The sequence below is a fragment of the Bos mutus genome, chromosome 15, assembly GCF_027580195.1.
Source record: "Bos mutus isolate GX-2022 chromosome 15, NWIPB_WYAK_1.1, whole genome shotgun sequence".
In the NCBI taxonomy this organism is placed as follows: Eukaryota; Metazoa; Chordata; class Mammalia; order Artiodactyla; family Bovidae; genus Bos; species Bos mutus.
Window position 1 is genome coordinate 23449967 of NC_091631.1, and position 20232 is coordinate 23470198.

The 20232-nt window shown below is 33.7% G+C and overlaps 1 protein-coding gene across 1 annotated transcript in view; it reads left to right on the top strand.

The window, feature by feature from the left end:
- KIF18A (kinesin family member 18A) overlaps positions 1-20232 on the top strand; it is an 86349-nt gene that overhangs the window by 9592 nt on the left and 56525 nt on the right. Inside the window, exons 2-10 of the mRNA XM_005890672.3 lie at positions 283-655; positions 2219-2376; positions 5754-5858; positions 6286-6396; positions 7445-7642; positions 9658-9834; positions 11310-11384; positions 11583-11689; positions 16161-16323. Coding sequence (XP_005890734.2) covers positions 331-655; positions 2219-2376; positions 5754-5858; positions 6286-6396; positions 7445-7642; positions 9658-9834; positions 11310-11384; positions 11583-11689; positions 16161-16323 — 1419 coding nt within the window. The 5' untranslated portion in view covers positions 283-330. The remainder of the gene's footprint in view (positions 1-282; positions 656-2218; positions 2377-5753; positions 5859-6285; positions 6397-7444; positions 7643-9657; positions 9835-11309; positions 11385-11582; positions 11690-16160; positions 16324-20232) is intronic.

Sequence of the window (20232 nt, forward strand, 5' to 3'; positions counted from 1 at the left end):
ACTGAGGAAAGCACTTTATGATAGAATGGCTAGCGGAAGGGCGTTACTGGGGCACTTGGCATGTTGGAATAGGGGCAATGGGGAAGACAATAGGACATGAGGTAGAAGATCTAGGCCATTAAAAGAAATTCAGGTCAAAATAAGAACCATTGGAAAGTTTCAAACTAGGGATTTCCAGTAACTTACTATGTGAGTGAAACACAACACCTTTTTTTTAAGTTACTACTACATGCTAGTCATTTTGCATATAGTAGAATTAATATTAATACTCTTTAATTTCAGAGAAATATTCAGCCACTCACATAAGCAGAGGAATCAAGATAGTCAACAATGTCTGTCACTGAGGAAAACCTGTGTCATCACATGAAAGTAGTTGTCCGTGTGCGTCCTGAGAACACAAAAGAAAAGGCCTCTGGATTTCATAAAGTAGTCCATGTTGTGGATAAGCATATTCTTGTTTTTGATCCCAAGCAAGAAGAAATCAGCTTTTTCCATGGAAAGAAAACTATGAATCGAGACATTACAAAGAGACAAAATAAGGATCTTAAATTTGTATTTGATGCTGTTTTTGATGAAACTTCAACTCAGTTGGAAGTTTTTGAACACACTACTAAGCCAATTCTTCGTAGTTTTTTGAATGGATATAATTGCACAGGTAATTGTTTCAGCTGGGATTTAATGATTCCATCTAATTTCACTTTTATATTAGGACATCTACTTGACTCTTCTAAATATAATCAATTTTAAGGTGTTTGTTTGCTAAAAATTCTTCAGTTCAGTACTTCATTGTAAATGTAGATTTTCTTTGAAAGTTAGTCATCATATATAACATTTTGAAACTTTCTTTTCCAGGATCTTGCTTTGGTTCCTATAGATGGTCATCCTTTCCATTTCTTATGTTTTAAAACCACATGCTTCAGATAGTTGATGCCAGATTTCTCACAATTTGTATTCATAAATATTCCCAATGTTTACCTCTGCAACAGTCTATCCCTGGGGGATAGTGGAACATTTCTGAACACTTGGCAATTTCTTCATAGCACTATTTTTTCTTTATAGTACCTTGAAGTAACTATTTTTAAAGCCCATGTTGAGTGTCATACATGTGCTGTTTTAGCATATCTTCAGCCCAAAGAAGCATCTTTAGTGCTCTCAACAGACCTATAATAATTTGCCTTTCAAAATGATTCTGTTGATTTCCTAGAAAAAGAGCTCTCCAAAATGCCAGTTAATTGAATGCTTACCAGGTACTTCACACCATTATTAATATTTTTGTAATTACTGCCATTTATGGCATTATCTTTAAGATACCCCAAAACTATAATATGTTTTCCTGTCTTTCACTGACTCATTCACTTTTATTGCAAAAGGTTTACCCTCTAGGTCAAGAAAGAATGGAATGTGGTTTATTGATTAGACCTTCTTTGATTCTCATTTTTAAGCAGATATTCTTTTCCTCATTCATGAAACTCCATATTGTCTCTAGAGATTTAAAAAAATTATTTTAACTCCAAGTGAAAAAATCTCTACAAAAGTAATACTGAATCTTTGGTTTCTTTTGGATTTTATTTATATTATCCAACTATCTTAAGACTTCGTGTTGTACTGCCAGCTTACATAAAATAGAATGAAACATGAATCAGTTTAATCCATCCTACTAAAAAATATTTTTGTAGTTAACAAACTTAGCAGAGAGATTTAATTTATAAAATTAATTCTCAAAGACTTACTGCTTTAACTGAATATTATGTTGGGTGTTTGCCCCATGTAATTCAGAGTGGGTTGGTTGTTTGTTTGTTTTTTGGCATTTGAAGAAATGTATTACTGTTCTATTGTACTGGATAGAGTCTTGAAAGCAAAGTAATTTACCTAAAACAAAAATTTTTTAAGGAATTATTATAAATGGCTTTTATTTGGAATTCTGCAAATTTGTATTAATATTTAATACCTGCTTTGTGCCAGATCACTTACTAGTAGTATAAGTCACTTACTAGGTAGGAAGGATACATAGTCTCTGCTTTGGTGGAACTCACAGTTAGAAATACAGTATGATACTATAAATTGCCAGGATTTAAGGATGACTATAAATGAATTTGGATCTGTTGGATTTACAAGTTACTGTTTAGGATATCCAGGTGGGACTTATTCACTGGACAGTAGATACAGTAGTGTTATGTGTCATAACAAAGAGCTCTGATCCCTTTTCGTAAAAACTCAGTACTCGCATATGGTGCCACGGGAGCTGGAAAGACCCACACAATGCTAGGATCAGCTGCTGAACCTGGAGTGATGTATCTAACAATGCTAGACCTTTACAAATCCATGGATGAGATTAAAGAAGAAAAAGTATGTAGTACGGCAGTTTCTTATCTGGAGGTAAGTTGGTAATATTATTTTTTGGTTTAATCAATAGTATTGAGAAATCTTTTTATAAGAAATTCCATTGTCCTTTCAAATTATTCTATCAGGCAGAAATTTTTTCATGAATATATTAATATAAAATCATTAAAATTCCTGGTCTTCAATTATTTGTTGTAGATTTTATTTTTTTCTATTAAGTATTTTGCCATAACTGCTGACTTACACAGAAGTAGTAGGATTAGTATAGATAGTATAAAGAACTTCTAGATTCCCTTCATTTGGATTCCCTATATGTTAACATTTTACTCTTTTCTTTCTTTCTGCATATGTGGTTTTCCTTTTTTTTCCCCTTAAACTGTTTGTTACAGGCTTGTAAAAACAGGAAATTTGTTAAATAAAAGCTGAATAGTAATCAATATCAGGAAATTAACAATGATATAATGAGATTTTGATAATTCTAATAACACCCTTTCTTGAAAATAAAATCTAAGATCGTGTATTGTATTCAGTTGCAATTCATCCCTTTTGTCCCTTTAATCAGGATTTTTTTTTTATATATATATTATATTGCTGTTGTAAAGCTTTTAGTTTGGATTTGTCACGATTACATTCAGGTTATGGACTGACAGGAATACCGCATAAGTGATGATTAATTCTTCTTATATAACATATCAAGAGGCTTATATAATTAGTCCTGATACTGGCTGTGTTAACTTTGATCAATTTCATTACGCTGGTGTCTACAAAGTTTTTCCACTATAAAGGTACTGTATTTCCCTTTATGGGACTTCCCTGGTGGCTCAGCGGTAAAGAATCTGCCTGCAATGCAGGACACGCGAGTTCGATCCCTGGATGGCGAAGATCCTCTGCAAGAGAGCATGGCAACTCACTCCAGTATTCTTGCTGGGAAAATACCATGGACAGAGGAACCTGGCAGGCTGGACATGAGCCAATCAACTGAGCATGCATTACCCTTTATAATTAATAAATAACTTGTAGGGAAACAGTGTAAATCCTGTGACTCCTCATTCTTTGGTCTGTTCATTTTAGTATCCACTGATGATTCATGCCTGAATCAATTACTATCATGATTGCAGATGGTAGTGATTTTCAAATTCCATCGTTTCGTCTACAGTTCTTCATTGGCTTTCTACTACAAGGAAGAGCTTTCCCTTTCCTCTACTGTATCGATGTAGACTAATGGATTCTTAATATTATTTCATAGGTTATAATCCTTTTCTCTATTTATCTGTATGCTTAAATTGTGCAGATCTCGTGTGTGTGTGTGTGTGTGTGTGTGTGGTTTTTTTTGACATACCTCATCATTTGAGACTTTCTACCCTCTTAATAGCTGACATTCAACAAATAATAACTAATTATTGGCACTCTCACTTTGTGTTCAGATAGTGTTTCAGAAACCAATGCAGAAACAGACATCCCTGATTTTACTGCCTTTTCATTTGTGATGTCAGAGGGTCAATTTCTAGTTTTTACTGCTCTTGTTGACATCTTATTGTTTGAGAGTTTCTTCACATTTCAAAAATTGATTTAAAATTATGTTGCTAAAAATTGTTGTCAGTCTATAGAACTTGGTGATAAAAGAGAAGTTAAATTCATTTTCTGTAGTTAAGTATTTTGAAAAGAATTGTTCTGAAGTTAATTAGGAAGAGAGCATGGCACCGTATTCATTATTTCTTCCTTAGATCCTTTTATATCTGTGAGAATTTCGAAGTTTGCTTATTTTTATAATGTTGTTAGTTGTTTTTTCTTTCTTTAAATCTGTTTTCATTTTACTAATGGTAAGGCAATGTCTAATCTAATGGTTTTCCACTCAAGTCTGTGCACCACAATTGGCTGTGGGGCTTTTTAAAATTAGACACACCTAGACCTCACCCCCTGGACATTTTAGTTTAATAGATTTGGATTGTGGCCAAGACATCTATGTATTTTAAAAGCTTCCAGGTGATTTTGATTCATAGACCAGCTTGATAGTAATTGTATAATTATATATTTTGTATGATTGAAGTGGGTAAGGGAAATCATTTAAAAAGTGACTGTTGCTTATCAGAAAAATAAGAACCAAAAAATTATCTCTTCATTTTATCATTTTACTACTTCTAAGAATTTATTGCGTTTAAAAATTGTTAACATTCATTATAACAAGTTTTACCAGCAATGAATTATCACTGTAAGCTATTTATTAGAACATGGATATAACTTATAGAAAATAATTCTTAAAGATTAAATTTTGTATGTGTTTTTTTAATCTTATCAAATAGGTATAATTGTCATTTTGTTATCAAGTAAAAAACTTAGTACCTTTAGTAAGTACTGGTTATCACATAATTCATAAAATTATGTCAAGTGCTGGTTATCACATAATTCATAAAATTATGTCAATTGTACTATTTCTGTACACTACTTATATTGTTGTTGTTTAGTCACTAAGTCATATCTGACTCTTTTGCAACCCTATGGACTCTAGCCCAGCAGGCCTCTCTGTCCATGGGATTTCCCAGGCAAGAATATTGGAGTCGGTTGCCCTTTCCTTTTCCAAGGGATCTTCCCAATCCAGGGATCAAATCCATGTCTCCTGCATTGGCATGCAGATTTTTTACCACTGGGAGCCAACAGGGAAGCCCTACATTACTTACAGAAATTACTAAAAAGAAAAAGAATTGCCAGAAATTTAAAATACAGATGTGTATTCAGTGCCATTCAGTAGAGTGAGGATATCAGACTCTGCTCTTACCTTTGTGACTGTGAACTAGGGCAAATCACTTAAACTCTGAGGGCCTCAGTTCCCTCATTCAAGTTGGGGGGAGACTGTCGCATTATGGAATTATCATTACATGTTAAACTTAATGCAGTTGACGGATAAGTGAAATAAATACCATCCATCTTTCAGGGGTTTTCTTTAACTTTTAAGCTCTGAAATTTAAAAAGTTTGGACTACTTGGGCATCATGAAATAATATCTTCTCCAGTAAGAACCACACTACTCCATACAACTTACATTTCCAATGTAAGTTTCCCAAGACTGTTTGTCCCATATATTTCCAGAAAATAGGAAGAGGCAATTCCAGCTATCCTATTTCTATTGACTTGTAGTCATCAAATGGGGAATTACAGGAGGAGGATATAAGGACTCCATCATTAAATTTTAAGTTCAAGTGCTGGTTATCAAACTCTTATGTTTTATCAGATGTTAGAAAAGTCATGGCAATGTGTAATAGAAGGGATGAGATGAATGAAAATGAGCTGCTGCTTCTCTTTGAGACAAATTCTAATATAACCTTAAGGCAGCAATGTATACATGTTTATGTGATGTTGTCGCTACTGTTTCAGTGTCAATGCTAAGCATCAATGCTAAGCAGTCCTTTTCATTTTAAGGTATATAATGAACAGATTCGTGACCTCTTAGTAAATTCAGGGCCACTTGCTGTCCGGGAAGATGCCCAAAAAGGGGTGGTCGTTCAGGGATTGACTTTACATCAGGTATGTTTACAAACTTCTTTTTTTGCTTGTTCAAATAGCAAGTATGGTAATTTAGCCATGTACTTATTTTAAAATAATGAAGTATCAAGTTAAAATAATCAAGTTTATCATCGGTCTTCTTTTGTTTTCTTTTAAAATAATCAAATAGGCTTTTCTTTTAAAACCCTACTTGGACATTTAATATAGTATATTATTCTGCTTAATGTATTATTTTATCTCCTCAGAGAGATTAGATTTTATGTTTTATTTTTTCATTTAGCACAAAAGTGCTAAGCAGATGATACACGATTGATATTTAATGGGATTTAATATATGGAAAATAATTTCTATTTTACCTGTAAAAGTCTGCTTGATTTTGGTGGTTTATTAAAAAATTTAAAGACCAGTGATTAATTTGTATGTTTTTCTTCTGTTTCAACTAATTTAGCCCAAATCTTCAGAGGAAATTTTGCAGTTATTGGATAATGGTAACAGAAACAGGACACAACATCCCACTGATATGAATGCTACATCTTCTCGTTCTCATGCTGTTTTCCAGGTAACAGGTCACTAGACCATAGCTCTTAAAATTGAATTTAAATGTAGCCAAATTTATGAATGGTAACCTTCAAACATTCTAAAATATCTCTTCATCTGTGGACTTTTCTACTTCTCAGCACTTCCTTTACTTTGCAGCTTTGAGAAGATTCAGTCAAGAATATTTAGAATTGAGATGATGTAAATTAGAAACACGTAAATTTTTAACCTGTGTAAAAATACATGATAGTAAAATGGAAGTATTAGAGGTTTTCCTTCCTTTTCTTTTCTTAAATTGGTAAAAATTATTTAATCTTTCCAAAAGATAATCTTTTATTCAGAGCAGACTTTCTCTTTATAGCTCTAGATTTATAGAACCAATACACTGGGGAGGTACTGATTAAGATTTCACCATAGTGACCGTGTAAGTAGTTGCATTCTTTAAGAGTGTGTGATTCAGTTGATGCAGTACTTTTTAGGAATACAGGTCTAGAAAAGCCTGAAGCATAGGTTAGTAGTTGTTATTTGTAGTTTCTAGTTCTATTAAAATTCAAACGATTATAAGCTTTATTCTGGATTATGCTATTTGAAACTCATCTAATAGTTATAATTGAAAGAATTCAAATCTGAGGATATCAAATCTTTCAGAAAGTCTCTAATCCACAAAGCTTCATTAATCTTTTCTCTTCTTCCCACTGACTCTTTATTTATCAGTAGTCTTGAGAGAAATGTTTATCAGGGACATTGAAATTTCCCCAAAATATCTTAGACTAAGTGTTACCAGAGTATAAAAGGCAACCGTTTTAACCTTCTATCAAACCAGGAGTTATTACTATTTACCCTCTAGCACATATATAGGAAGTCTTTTCATTTTCAAATTTTTCTCAACTTTAGTAATTACTTTGATACTCTTAGATATCAGCCAGTCCAGTCAAGCTATACCTTGTTCAGTATGTATTTATAGTGAAAATAATTGATTTCTTGCTCTTTTAAAAATAAAGTGTACATTTCCCTTTCAATTTTATTAAATCTAATCCTCATTTTCCCTATTATCCTGTAATTTCAAAAAGATTTATTTGAGACAACAAGATAAAACAGCAAGTATCAATCAAAATGTCCGAATTGCCAAGATGACACTCATTGACCTGGCAGGGTCTGAAAGAGCCAGTGCTACCAGTGCTAAAGGGACCCGGTTTATAGAAGGCACAAATATCAATCGATCACTTTTAGCTCTTGGGAATGTTATCAATGCCTTAGCAGATACAAAGGTAGGTACTATATGTTTATTTGTATAAGTATTTTGAAATATGCATAATTCCCAGAAACATATTAATATTATTTTGTTTTAAAGATCTATTATAAATCAAGTTTTAAGAATATAAGAATCATGTTTACATAAAGAGCAAAGACCACAGAGAGCCTAGTATATCAAATAAAGCTTTGGGTCTTTTTTGTTTGTTTTGTTAACGTCTCGTTTTATAATCAGAATTTGTTGAATGAAAGGTATTGAATATCAGATTGAGAGTTAATATTTATGATATTTCCTCATTTATTTTGAATTTGATTTTTTTTTAATGACAATTTAATGAGCACTACACAATAAGCATGATAATTAAATTGCTATGAAGACAAAGCACACTTTAGGAAAAGTTAATTCTGGTCTGGTTAGTATTTTATATATATATATATATATTATATATATATATATATACACACTATAAAATTGAGTTAAATATTAAAGAATATTGAGTTTTCTTAGGAATAGGAGCTTAGGGTATAAAATATAATTAAATCATCTAATAGGATAATGTTTGCTAGATGCCTTTGGGTCATTAAAAAATATTTTTTGTCTACTCAATGCCAGAAGTGCTTACAAGAGCACAGCATATTCAATAACTTCTATATTTGTAAAAATGACTTCCTTTTTTTTTTTAAGTTAATTGGCGCTGTTGGTTAAGAATCTGCCTGCCAATGCAGGAGACGTAGGAGATGTGGGTTTGACCCCTGGGTTGGAAAGATCCCCTGGAGTAGGAAATTGCCACCCACTCCAGTATTCTTGCCTGGAAAGTTCACGGACAGAGGAGCCTGGTGGCCTATAGTCTATGGGGTCGCAAAGAGTCAGACAAAACTGAGCACTCGCACACATGATAATTTTAGTTCAAACCAAGCTCAGAAGCTGTAGGAAAGTTACTGTTAAACTCCTCAAAATGTTGCATTTTGATACATATGAAGTACATTAAAATGATTTGGGAACTCTTTTATTTTAAAAAAAAAGGCAAGTTTCTAAAATCACGTGCATATTACAAAAGCAAAATATATTTTGTATTCTAAGTTAAAATCTCAGAATATGTGAGCAGACAGTGTGGTATAGAGACTGATTTCCTAAATTTTGCCATTCATGAAATTTTTTCCATAACTGATTTAATAATCGACTGCTGTTGAGTCATTTGTTAGTCAGTGTTTAATGCATATCTTATACATGCAAAATCAATTCAGGTAGCACCAGCCTGTGCACACTCCACACTGTTTGAGAAAGACTGCTCTGATGGAAAGCACAGTACTACTGGGAGCTGGGAGACCTCAGGCTAGTTTCTAGCTTTGTGAATTACCAACCATGTGACCTGACGCAAGTCATGTGGCTTTTTGCTTAGCTTCATTTTTTTCTTCTGTAATATGAAAAAGTTACATTGGATAGCATAAGATTGCTTTTTCTAGAAAAATAAAGTTATCTTAGACCTGTGGTTGTGCTTTCAGATAAAGTATTTGTAAGTTTATAATTTATTTAGTATTCTTATTAGATGGTTATTTAAAGAGAGAAGTAGCTCTCTACCATACAGAATTCTTATTATTCCTCTGGAGTATGTTTCTCCAGGGCATATATTACTTTCATATTTTAATTTCTTTTAAAAATGAAGTTTTTTTCATAGACATTTTGATTTTGAATAGTTTTAAATACAGAAAAGTTGATTAGATAATACAGGAAGATTTTATTCAATATACCCCAAGCTCAAGTTTCCTCTATTAATATGTCACATTAATACGGTACACTTATTACAACTAATGAAACAGTATTGATATTTTATAATTAACTAACATTCACACTTAATCAGATGGAGATATAATCTTTCAGTGGGAAATTTGTTTTTTATATTCACTGAGCAGTCCCATAAGATGTGTAAGGCTGGGCAAAGTTGTGCAGTGCTTAAATTCTTATAGTGAAATGGTAGCAGGTTTGCATTTGAATGTGGAAAATGACATAAGAATCCTGTTTTTGTTCTTTCAGAAAAAGAATCAGCATATTCCTTACAGAAATAGTAAGCTCACTCGCTTGTTAAAGGATTCTCTCGGAGGAAACTGTCAAACTATAATGATTGCTGCTGTTAGTCCTTCCTCTGTGTTCTACGATGACACATATAACACTCTTAAGTATGCTAACCGCGCAAAGGATATTAAATCTTCTGTAAGTGTGTTTACTCTGCCTTTGTTTTTAAGAGTACTTGGTGCATTTTTTTTTTTCTTTTTTATACCTCTAGCGAAATATGAAATAGAGATATATTTCTACTAATGAGTTAAGAAATCAAGGCTAGAAATGTCTTTACTAACCCAGTTAATTGAGCATAAACTAGGACAATTAAAACATTAAGCATCTTAATTACATATATAATAAATATGATTTATTTTATTTAATTTTATATAAATTTAATATTATTTAATCTTTTGGAGAATTAGGATGTTTTAGTGCCTTTCTCTCTAACCTTTTTCACATCATGACACGTGATATTTTGATGGCGTTTTGGTGTAACTGGTCAAGGCTTCTAACACATTTGTTGCAGCCAAAGCTGATACTCTGCTGTAGCCCAGCACCAGCAGTTTCCACCTGAAAACCATGGCCATGTTTGCTAATCTCTTCAAGCCTTAGTTATTTACTTCATCTGTAAAGTAGATACAATATCTGTCTCAGTTTATAAAGTAAATAGTTTTTTAAAAATAATTTATTTTCACATTCATGATATTGATGTAGCCAATCTGTATAGCTACAGCAATGTAATAATGAGTGGTTAGGCTGGTATTTTTGCCAATAATTTGGGGTAACTTTTTTTTAATGTAAGTCAAACATGATGACGGATGTGTAAAATCACAAGACTTCAGAGTTGTAATAGACCTAGAGTTCAACTGGTAAATAATGGCTTCTCTTCCCACTTACCCCTCTGCTACTCCCATTGATTGAAGATAAGTGGGTTATTGTCTTCCTTAGAGAAATACTCATATATTGTTTGTATAATAAATTGGGAAAGGTTGTGCTTTATTGAGTACACAGAAGTTTTCACACATATTTTTCATGCACTGCTTACACCAAACCACTGAGGGAGACATTTTTAGCTCTTCTTTACAGTTGAGGAATTACATGTTCAAAGTTGTAAATATTAAATTCTAAGTTAAGTGAGAAATGGGCAAGGCCTTGAAATCAAGTATTTGGATTTAATGTTCTTTCCACTATTCCATAGCTGCCAGGGGACTCATACTTTCATAAAAAGGATAAAATATATTGAGAACTTGTTAAAAGCTGCTTGAACATACAAACTGGTAAAAATTTAAATTGTCTCTGTATCTTAAAAGTTAAAGGACAAAGGAAAATATGAGCAATTTTTATTTTATGAATGGCTGCTTTGTAAGTTCTTTAAAGTTCTTTAAAGTACCTTTTCTCTGATAATAAAGAAGGCAGTTTCTTAACGTTATTAACGTGCTCAGCATACCCTTACCCACTTGTCATAGATTTTAAGCATGAGCATAGTTGATTATATTGTCATGACTGTAATTGTCACAAATTCTGAGTTCATGAAGCTGAATAAATGAGGATGTAATGCTATTTTGTTTACATATATAACTGATTGTTATCTCTGTATATGCACAATCATAATTTCTTCTTCTTAACAGTTGAAGAGCAATGTTCTTAACCTCGACAATCATATAACTCAGTATGTAAAAATCTGTAATGAACAGAAGAAAGAGGTAAGTCTTTTCTTTACGTTGTTGCTAATCTCTCTCAGTTCCTCATTTATGGGATTCTGCAATCTTTATTGTCTAAAATTCTATTGTCTATTATAATTGAAATTTTGTTCAGTTATTTTTCACAGCTAAAATTTTTCTGTGGCTGTGCATAATGGAAACATATAATTTGTATTTTTAACTGCTGTTTCTCTCTACTAGATTTTAATGTTAAAAGAAAAACTAAAGGCCTATGAAGAACAGAAAGCCTTTACTGATGAAAGTAGCAAAGTAATGATTTCAAACCCTCAGAAAAAAGAAATTGAAAGGTAAAATTGACATTAAGATCTCGTTTTAAGGATTTTGTAAACTTTAGTCAGATAATTAAAATTTAGTCAAATTTATCGTTATCATCATTTGTTGTGTGTCATTATATATTCTCAACTGTTCAGGAAGTCACAGATTGGTCTTATATGGTACACTTTGGAGATCAGGTAATTTTAATTGTGATTATACAGATAGTGAGAAGCAGGTCTTAAGTATGGGATAGAAAAAGTAAAACTAATTATGTCATTTATGAAATTGGTTTTTAATAGTTTCCATATTTTTCTTCTGTGGTGTTAGTCCCTTCTGGCTGCTACAACAAAGTGCCACAGACTGGGTTGCTTATAAACAAACAAAATTATTTCTTACAGTTCTGGGAGCTGGAAGTCCTAGATTAGTGTGCCAGCATGGTTGGGTAAGGGCTGCTTTCCATGTTGTAGACTTCTTGAATCCTCACATAAGCAAAAGAGAGGGAGCTATCTCTGGAGGCTCTTTTATAAGGGTACTAATCCTATCGATGAGGTCTCCACCCTTATGACCTACCTAAGCATCTTCCAAAGGCTCCACTTCCAGTACCATCACCTTAGGTGTTAGGTTTCATTCAACATGTAAATTTCGGGGGACACAAATGTGTTCAAGCAATGGCATCTGGCATTATCATTATTTACATGGTGCATATAAATTGTGTCTACTCTTTCCTTAACTTGATATAACTCTAATAATCCACTTAATTGAGTTTATGCAATTAATTACTTAAAGGGACATCTCTCAATGATATAAGTTGACACAGAAAAATGACCTGTTTCATCTAAGTTTCTTAGCAGATAAATTTAAAAAACAAAAGCTGTAATACAGTACTCACAAGCACTAAGATAATTTCCAAGTTGCCCTAATGGGCAATAGTTGAAAAGCTTTGAATCTTGAGTAGTTCTAAGAAGACAGAAAGGAATTCTTGGATCAAACAAATTTGAAAATTGTTCCTTACTTAAGGAATCTTAAGAAGTTTCCAAAGTACATGAACATATTGAAAGCTCCAAGAGGCCCATAGGAAAAGCAACCTGTTCACCTTTGATTGAAGGTTGAGTAAGCCTTCTCCAAAGCTAATTTTCTGTTATCATTAATATGAGAAACTAACCACATCTTAAAGCACTGATTACTCACACTTAGAACTCTTGAGTTTGCAGATGTCTTAGTGTACATAAGGAAGACTAGTGGACAGTGATTTTCAACCTAGTTTCAAGTGTGTATTGAAGTTTACATAAAATATCCTTGATTTGAAGAAAATAATTTTTTCTGCCTCCGTCTTACCCTGGATGTTAAGATAACTTCTAGGAAAATAACACTTTATTTTTTTAACTGTCTTTGTAGTTTTTGATGATATTTAGGCCCATATTAATTTCATCTGATGACTACAGCACCTCAGAAATTTGAAATGGGGTATTGTTTTCTAACTCACAGATTAGAACAAGAATTATATGTCATCCTTTCAAATCTTAATCCTGTGTTACCATACTGTGCTGTTTTACAGATACAATAAGAAACAATTAAACAATTATTTCTCTCTCAGTGACAATGAGTCCATTTTTCATACAGCATAAAGTTGTCCTGTGTATTATTAATAGATCTGCTTATGCCAGAGATTTCCTTAATAGTGTTTAAATTATTTTCTGTTAATCCCACTAACAACCCACTGTCAAGCTAAAGTTATATTTAATAGTCTTATAATACTTTTTGTTATATTCTACCAACTTTACAGTGTCTTTTGAAAAATAACTTAAGTAAAATTGACTCCTCATTATTCATTTAAACTTAAAGATTCTAACTCTGCTATATCATTAGTTGTGTTATTATAGTTTGTTAGTCAAATATGGGATTGGTCCTTATGTAACCAGATAGCTCTTTGTTGTTGCAAGTTTCTTGAAAATTAAAGCAGCCACCCACTGCTCAAATTTGGAGTCATTGCTTGCATGAAATTGCTCAGCTCTACTTAACCAGATCTAATCATCAGTTGAAATTGTACGAATTGGTAGACTTTTCTGGAGTTGATATGGCTTTGAATCATTGACATTCGCTTTCTGGTTGTTGATTCAAGAAAGAGGTGCCTGAGCTATGAACACTTATTTGGGTATTTTTGACACTTCAACATGACTTAACCAACTATACAAACTTTGAGTTGTAATTCTCTCAACAGGTGAAATAATTTGCATGTATTTATAAAGAAGGTAATAATACAGCTATATATCCCAAAGCCTTTGTCATTCTCTCACCAAAGCATCTGTCTTCTGAAATAAATATATGTAATACTTTTTATCATATCATACTTCATATAGAATTTCTTTAATGCCATGAATTTTTGCTGTCTTTAAGAAATGTAATTTAAAAAAAAAAAGAAATATAATTTTTATGAAGTTTAAATGGGTAAAGGGAAGACTGTGTACTATTTGCTCTCTGTTAAAGCTATTAGAAAGATAATACTCAAAAAAAACTTAAAGCATAATTGTTAAGCTACAATCCTTTGGCCACCTGATGCAAAGAGCCAACTCATTGGAAAAGACCCTGATGCTGGGAAAGATTGAAAGCATAAAGAGAAGAGGGTGGCAGAGGATGAGATGGTTAGATAGTATCACCGATTCAATGGACATGAATTGAGCAAACTTTCGGAGATAGTGAAGGACAGGGAAACCTGGCGTGCTCCCAGTCCACATGGTCGCAAAGAGTCAGAAACAACTGAACAACTGAACAGTGGGAAAATACTCAAAAAAATCATAAAAAAGTATAATTGTTCATGTCCAGAGTAACTATATAACTTCACTTATGACTATACCAAGAAAATTGTCTAGAGTTCATCATATGTCACATAAAATTATTGGCAAAGATTTTGTTTTCTAGCTACACGAATGTTTTAAGTGACTAGAAAATAGTTATTAGTCAATCCCATAGGACTGTCTTTATAAAAAAATGATTCTTTTAAGAGCTTTCTTTGATACTAATTCCCTTCCTTCCTAATAACTAAACACCACCAACTAAAATAAGAATGAACCATAAAATTTCAAAACTGACAAATATTTAACTATGTCCTTGGGTAAAGTATTAACAGAAAATCTAAGAAATTATCTTCGGGTAGAACCTAAAGATAACTTATCAAATCATTTACTGGCATTAGAGTTGTTGTAATGTAATACAATGAAATTGCAATGTCCGTACATACTTCTTATGAAATATTTATCAGTTTGACAAAACTTCAGTGAAGTCGATGTATTGTGGTTTATATTCATTCCCAGAAGAGTTAAGAACTCTTTACTACTGACGTAAACTGTCAGTGTTTTTACCACAAATCCTTACAAATATACCTAAAATTCTTGCCAAGGAACATTTATTTTTAAATGCATATACTGTGTTACCATTTTATTTTAAAAGGTTCACAGTTACTTTTTCTTTGAGAGTTTTGCCTGTGTGTGATTGTCTCTACTGTTACTGTAGCTCAGACATGATCTGTGACCAATATTCTGCCGACCCTGGAGGATGCAGGATTGCAGGCTCCTTTTGTTGTTTAATCACTAGGTCGTGTCGAATTCTTCTGTGACCCCAAGGACTGTAGCCTGCCAGGCTCCTCTGTCCATGGGATTTCACAGTCAAGAATCCTGGAGTGGGTTGCTATTTCCTTCTCCAGGGAATCTTTCCAACCCACAGGGATCAAACCCATATCTCCTGCATGGCAGGCAGATTCTTTACTGCTGAGCTACCAGGGAAGCCCATACACTCCATTTAGGGCTTTCACAGAAGTCATTCCACTTGAGGTCGTTATGCATTTGGAGGATATGTGAGTCATACTCCCCAACTTTGATTCCCTATATCTCTCTTGCATTTTGAAGGAAACACACTGGAGTGGCTTTTCTAGATTTACCACATTGTAAACTTGGATGTTTTGGGTCTTGGCATTGTCAGCTGACTCTTGGCCAGGCTGCAGGGGGTACCTGACCGTATGTTGTGTTTTCACTGTTACAAGTTCTGAAGCTAAAAATCGGCCATCTCACTTTCCCTAGGGGGCCATAGAGGCACCATATGATTATGCCACACACTGCTTACTTCTTCACAGCGAGCCAACACCAAAACAACACACAATACTGTGTTTCTGGGGCCTTGTGAATTGAGATAGTACAAGTCCACATTATCATCCTTTTCTTACAAAGTATTTTATTTTTGGTAAGTTACTGGATTATGCAGACAAAATACAGTGTATGACTGATACCATAGACCTTAATATACTGATATCTTTTAATAACATGACCTTTCTTGGAGAGGAGAGAAAGAGAAAGAAACCCAGTGTTATAAAAATAATATTCATAACCCTTTACCAGCGATCTCACTTTCCCTAGGGGGCCATAGAAGCACCATATGCCCTTATTCATGCAATTCTCTAAGTAAACTGCATTACCTATCACAAAATACTGAGATTCTATGTTTTATTTTTGTTAGATTTCAAGAAATTCTGAACTGCTTATTCCAGAATCGAGAAGAAATCAGGCAAGAATATCTGAAGTTAGAAATGTTGCTTAAAGAAAATGAACTTAAATCATTCTATCAACAACAGTGCCATAAACAAATAGAAATGATGTGTTCTGAAGACAAAGTAGAAAAGGTATTTAACAACTCTATCATTAATTCCTAGAGATGGTAAAAACATGGAGACTTATAATTCTAGAAATTTCATAGTGTTATATAATCACTCGTCTACAAATACCTGGAAATGCTAGAGGAAATAGAACATTCTTTGAAATGTATAGTTAAGTGTACAAGAAAAAAATAAATAAATTCCTGTCAGAAACAAAAAGGAAATAGCTGTAAAATCTCAGTTAAATCTGTTGCTTCTGTGAGGGTTGACAGAATGCTTAACAGGAAGTTAACACACTCAGGGAGAGTTGGGTACCAGAGTGCAGCAGAGAGAACAATTGACCCCAGACGCAGGCAGTGGTTTACAGCTTAGATCAGTAGGAGATTCCACCCACCCCATCCCATCCCCACCCCAGAAGAATGCTTTGTACTAACATTGCTACAGTTTCCATTGCATCAGTGCTTAAAAAAAAGATAAACTTTTAATCAGTTTTATTATTTAATGTAGTAAAGTGCACTGCTATCTGCCTCATACACACAGACCACTTTCACTATCCTGCTTTGATGTACACTACTACTTAGATAAGGGGCCCAGGGAGACGGGGATTTAGAAATGAATGATAGTCCAAGAACTAGGAAACCTTCGCTCTTAGTATTGGAAGTATACCAGAAGAAAACATGTTACCAACTAGCACAGGAAAATAAGAAACCAAGCCTAGGGTAAGAAAGGAAAGTCTCTTTTGATGACCATCATTATTGGTACACTTTTCACAGGATTTTGAGGTTTGAATTTTTACATTCCATGTGTTTTGTTTAACAAATCCCTAAAGTGAGAAATTAGCATAGGAAATGGTATCAGAGCAATAATAATCTATAGGGAACTGAGTGGAAGCAATATAAAATCAGCCTAGTGAAACAAGCCTAGGTTTGGATTTTCAATTCAAACCACTAATGAGAGCTCACTGTCCAAAATTACAAAACATGTGAAACAGTCCTCCACAAGCAAGTCAGCAGACTTAGGAAATATGATAGAACCCCTCCCCTGCAAAACATCGGATACAACAAACTGATAAAACCTATAAAAACAAAAGTCATCAAAGAAGGAATCAAAGATGAAAAGAATATATATATATATATATATATATATATATGAGAAGAAAACAAATGAAACTTCTAGAAATTAAAGATTTATTCACTGGAATTTAAAATTTCAGTTTATAGGTGTAGTTCAGTTCAGTTCAGTCGCTCAGTCGTGTCCGACTCTTTGCGACCCCATGAATCACAGCACGCCAGGCCGCCCTGTCTATCACCAACTCCCGGAGTTCACCCAGACTCACGTCCATCAATTTGGTGATGCCATCCAGCCATCTCATCCTCTGTCGTCCCCTTCTTCTGCCCCCAAACCCTCCCAGCATCAGAGTCTTTTCCAATGAGTCAACTCTTCACATGAGCTGGCCAAAGTACTGGAGTTTCAGCTTTAGCATCATTCCTTCCAAAGAAATCCCAGGGCTGATCTTCAGAATGGACTGATTGGATCTCCTTGCAGTCCAAGGGACTCTCACGAGTCTTCTCCAACACCACAGTTCAAAAGCATCAATTCTTCGGCGCTCAGCCTTCTTCACAGTCCAACTCTCACATCCATACAGGTGTAGTACTAGGCCATATTTTAAATACTTGACATCCATTAACACATTTAATTCTCCAAAAATCCTGTGGGCTATATAATATTATTATGCTTGTAATTAAAATGAGGAAACCAAGGCCCAGAGAAGTCATTCTGTCAAAAATCACCCATTTCATAGAGTCCTGCTGCTGCGTATCCAACTCTGTGCAACCCCATAGACGGCAGCCCACCAGGCTCCCCCGTCCCTGGGATTCTCCAGGCAAGAACACTGGAGTGGTTGCCATTTCCTTCTCCAATGCGTGAAAGTGAAGTTGCTCAGTCGTGTCCGACTCTTAGCGACCCCATGGACTGCTGCCTACCAGGCTCCTCCATCCATGGGATTTTCCAGGCAAGGGTACTGGAGTGGGGTGCCATTGCCTTCTCCGTCATAGAGTCCTAGCTACTATTTGAACTCAAGCAAGCTGATGCTGGAGCCTGAACTCTTGTCCCTGGAGGGAGGAGCCTGGTGGGCTACAGTCCATGGGGTTGCAAAGAGTTAGACACAACTGAGTGACTAAGCACAGCACACAAAGAGAGAATTAAAGAACTGGGAGATCTAAGGAAATCACACCAAATACAAGATAAAAAGATGGCAGATGTGAACAGGATGTTATGTAAAAAAAAAACTAGAAAGTCATGCATTCATCTAGTAGATATATTGAAGGAGATATGTTAATGCAAAAGGGGAAAGGATAATGTGCAAACTCTAAGGCTTATACTTTTCTAAAACTAATAAGTTGTCAATAAAATGTAAATTCAAGAAACATGAGTTGTAAGTAGGAAAGAAAAATATATACTTGGAGGTGTGCAACTCGAGTACCAAAAATCAGAAAAATAAGCATTTTGAAAATAATAGATTCTCCCCAGTTTTGGTGCTCATTGATGATAAGATTAATTGCATTTTTAAGTACTTTTGTACTTACTAAACACATTAATAAATGTGTTTATTAATAATACATTAAATCAGTCATTCAAAGTAGTTTATATAATTTAATCACATAGAGATTAAATACATGAAATTTATTCACATATTACTTATTAAAACCTTTCTTTTGTAGATAACCCCCAGTCCTGTTAGATTTCCACCTTAACCAAGTCTTCTTTTCCCACTTTCCCAGAAGTAACAGTTATCTATAAAATTTTTACATATTTTTTAATATCTGAAAGCCATCAAACTTTTATAGTGCTTTAAAAAACTATCATTTTAGGTTTTTTCAGCCCAAGAAATGGGAAAGATGTGATAGGCTAAGAAATTAGTCATAAAGCATTAATAATGTGTCATGGATATGAGAATATCAGTTACTATTAAACTAATTATCAAAATTAGTAATTTATTTACTGAATATGCATTTATTATGCCTTATTGAAAATGTTTATTTTAAACCACTTTATTGAGATACGATTGATGTTTAAAGAAACTCACAAACATTTAACGTAGACAACTTGACAGGTTTCAAGATAAATATAAACTAGTGACACCATCACCACAATCTATGCCATAATCCTGTGTCACACCTCCTAAAGTTTCCTCCCACCCACTTTAGTAGTAGTAGTAGTATATTAACAGAAACATTTAACATAAGATCTATCCTCCTAATGATTCTTAAGTATACAACAATACACTATGATTCAGCTTTTAAAAAAGAAGAAAATCATGCCATTTGCAACAACATAGGTGAACCTGAAAGACATGCTAAGTGACATAAGCCAGACAGAGAAGGGCGGATTCTACATGATACTATTTATATGAAAAATCTAAAACCATCAAATTCAGAAGTAGAATCAAATGGTGTTGCCAGGAGTTATGGGGAAGGCAAAATCAGGAAGTACTAGTCAAAGGGTACAAAGTTTTAGTTATGTAAAACAAATGCACCCTAGAGATCTACTACTGTACAGCATAGGGCCTATAGTTAGTAATGTATTGAATACTGAAAATTTCTTTTTAATTTTGTTTTTCAAGTGTATATAAAATGTTCCTCACATCATTTTAAGGCAGAAGACTAGAATGTATATCTTTGTTTAAAATTTGTTGCTATGTACTTTAACTTTCTTGAACTACAAGATTGTTGCCAGTATTTTTGATAACCTTCATGACTTCCAAATAATAAAATATCTCGTAGGACTAATATTGGGTTGGCCAAAAAGTTTATTTGAAGTTTTTCTGAAAAACTCAAACAAACTTTTTGGCCAACCAGTATATTAGTTTGTTATTATGAAATCCCTACATATGTTAGTTAAGTGGAATTCTGAAAAACTGCTGTATTACCTATTCTA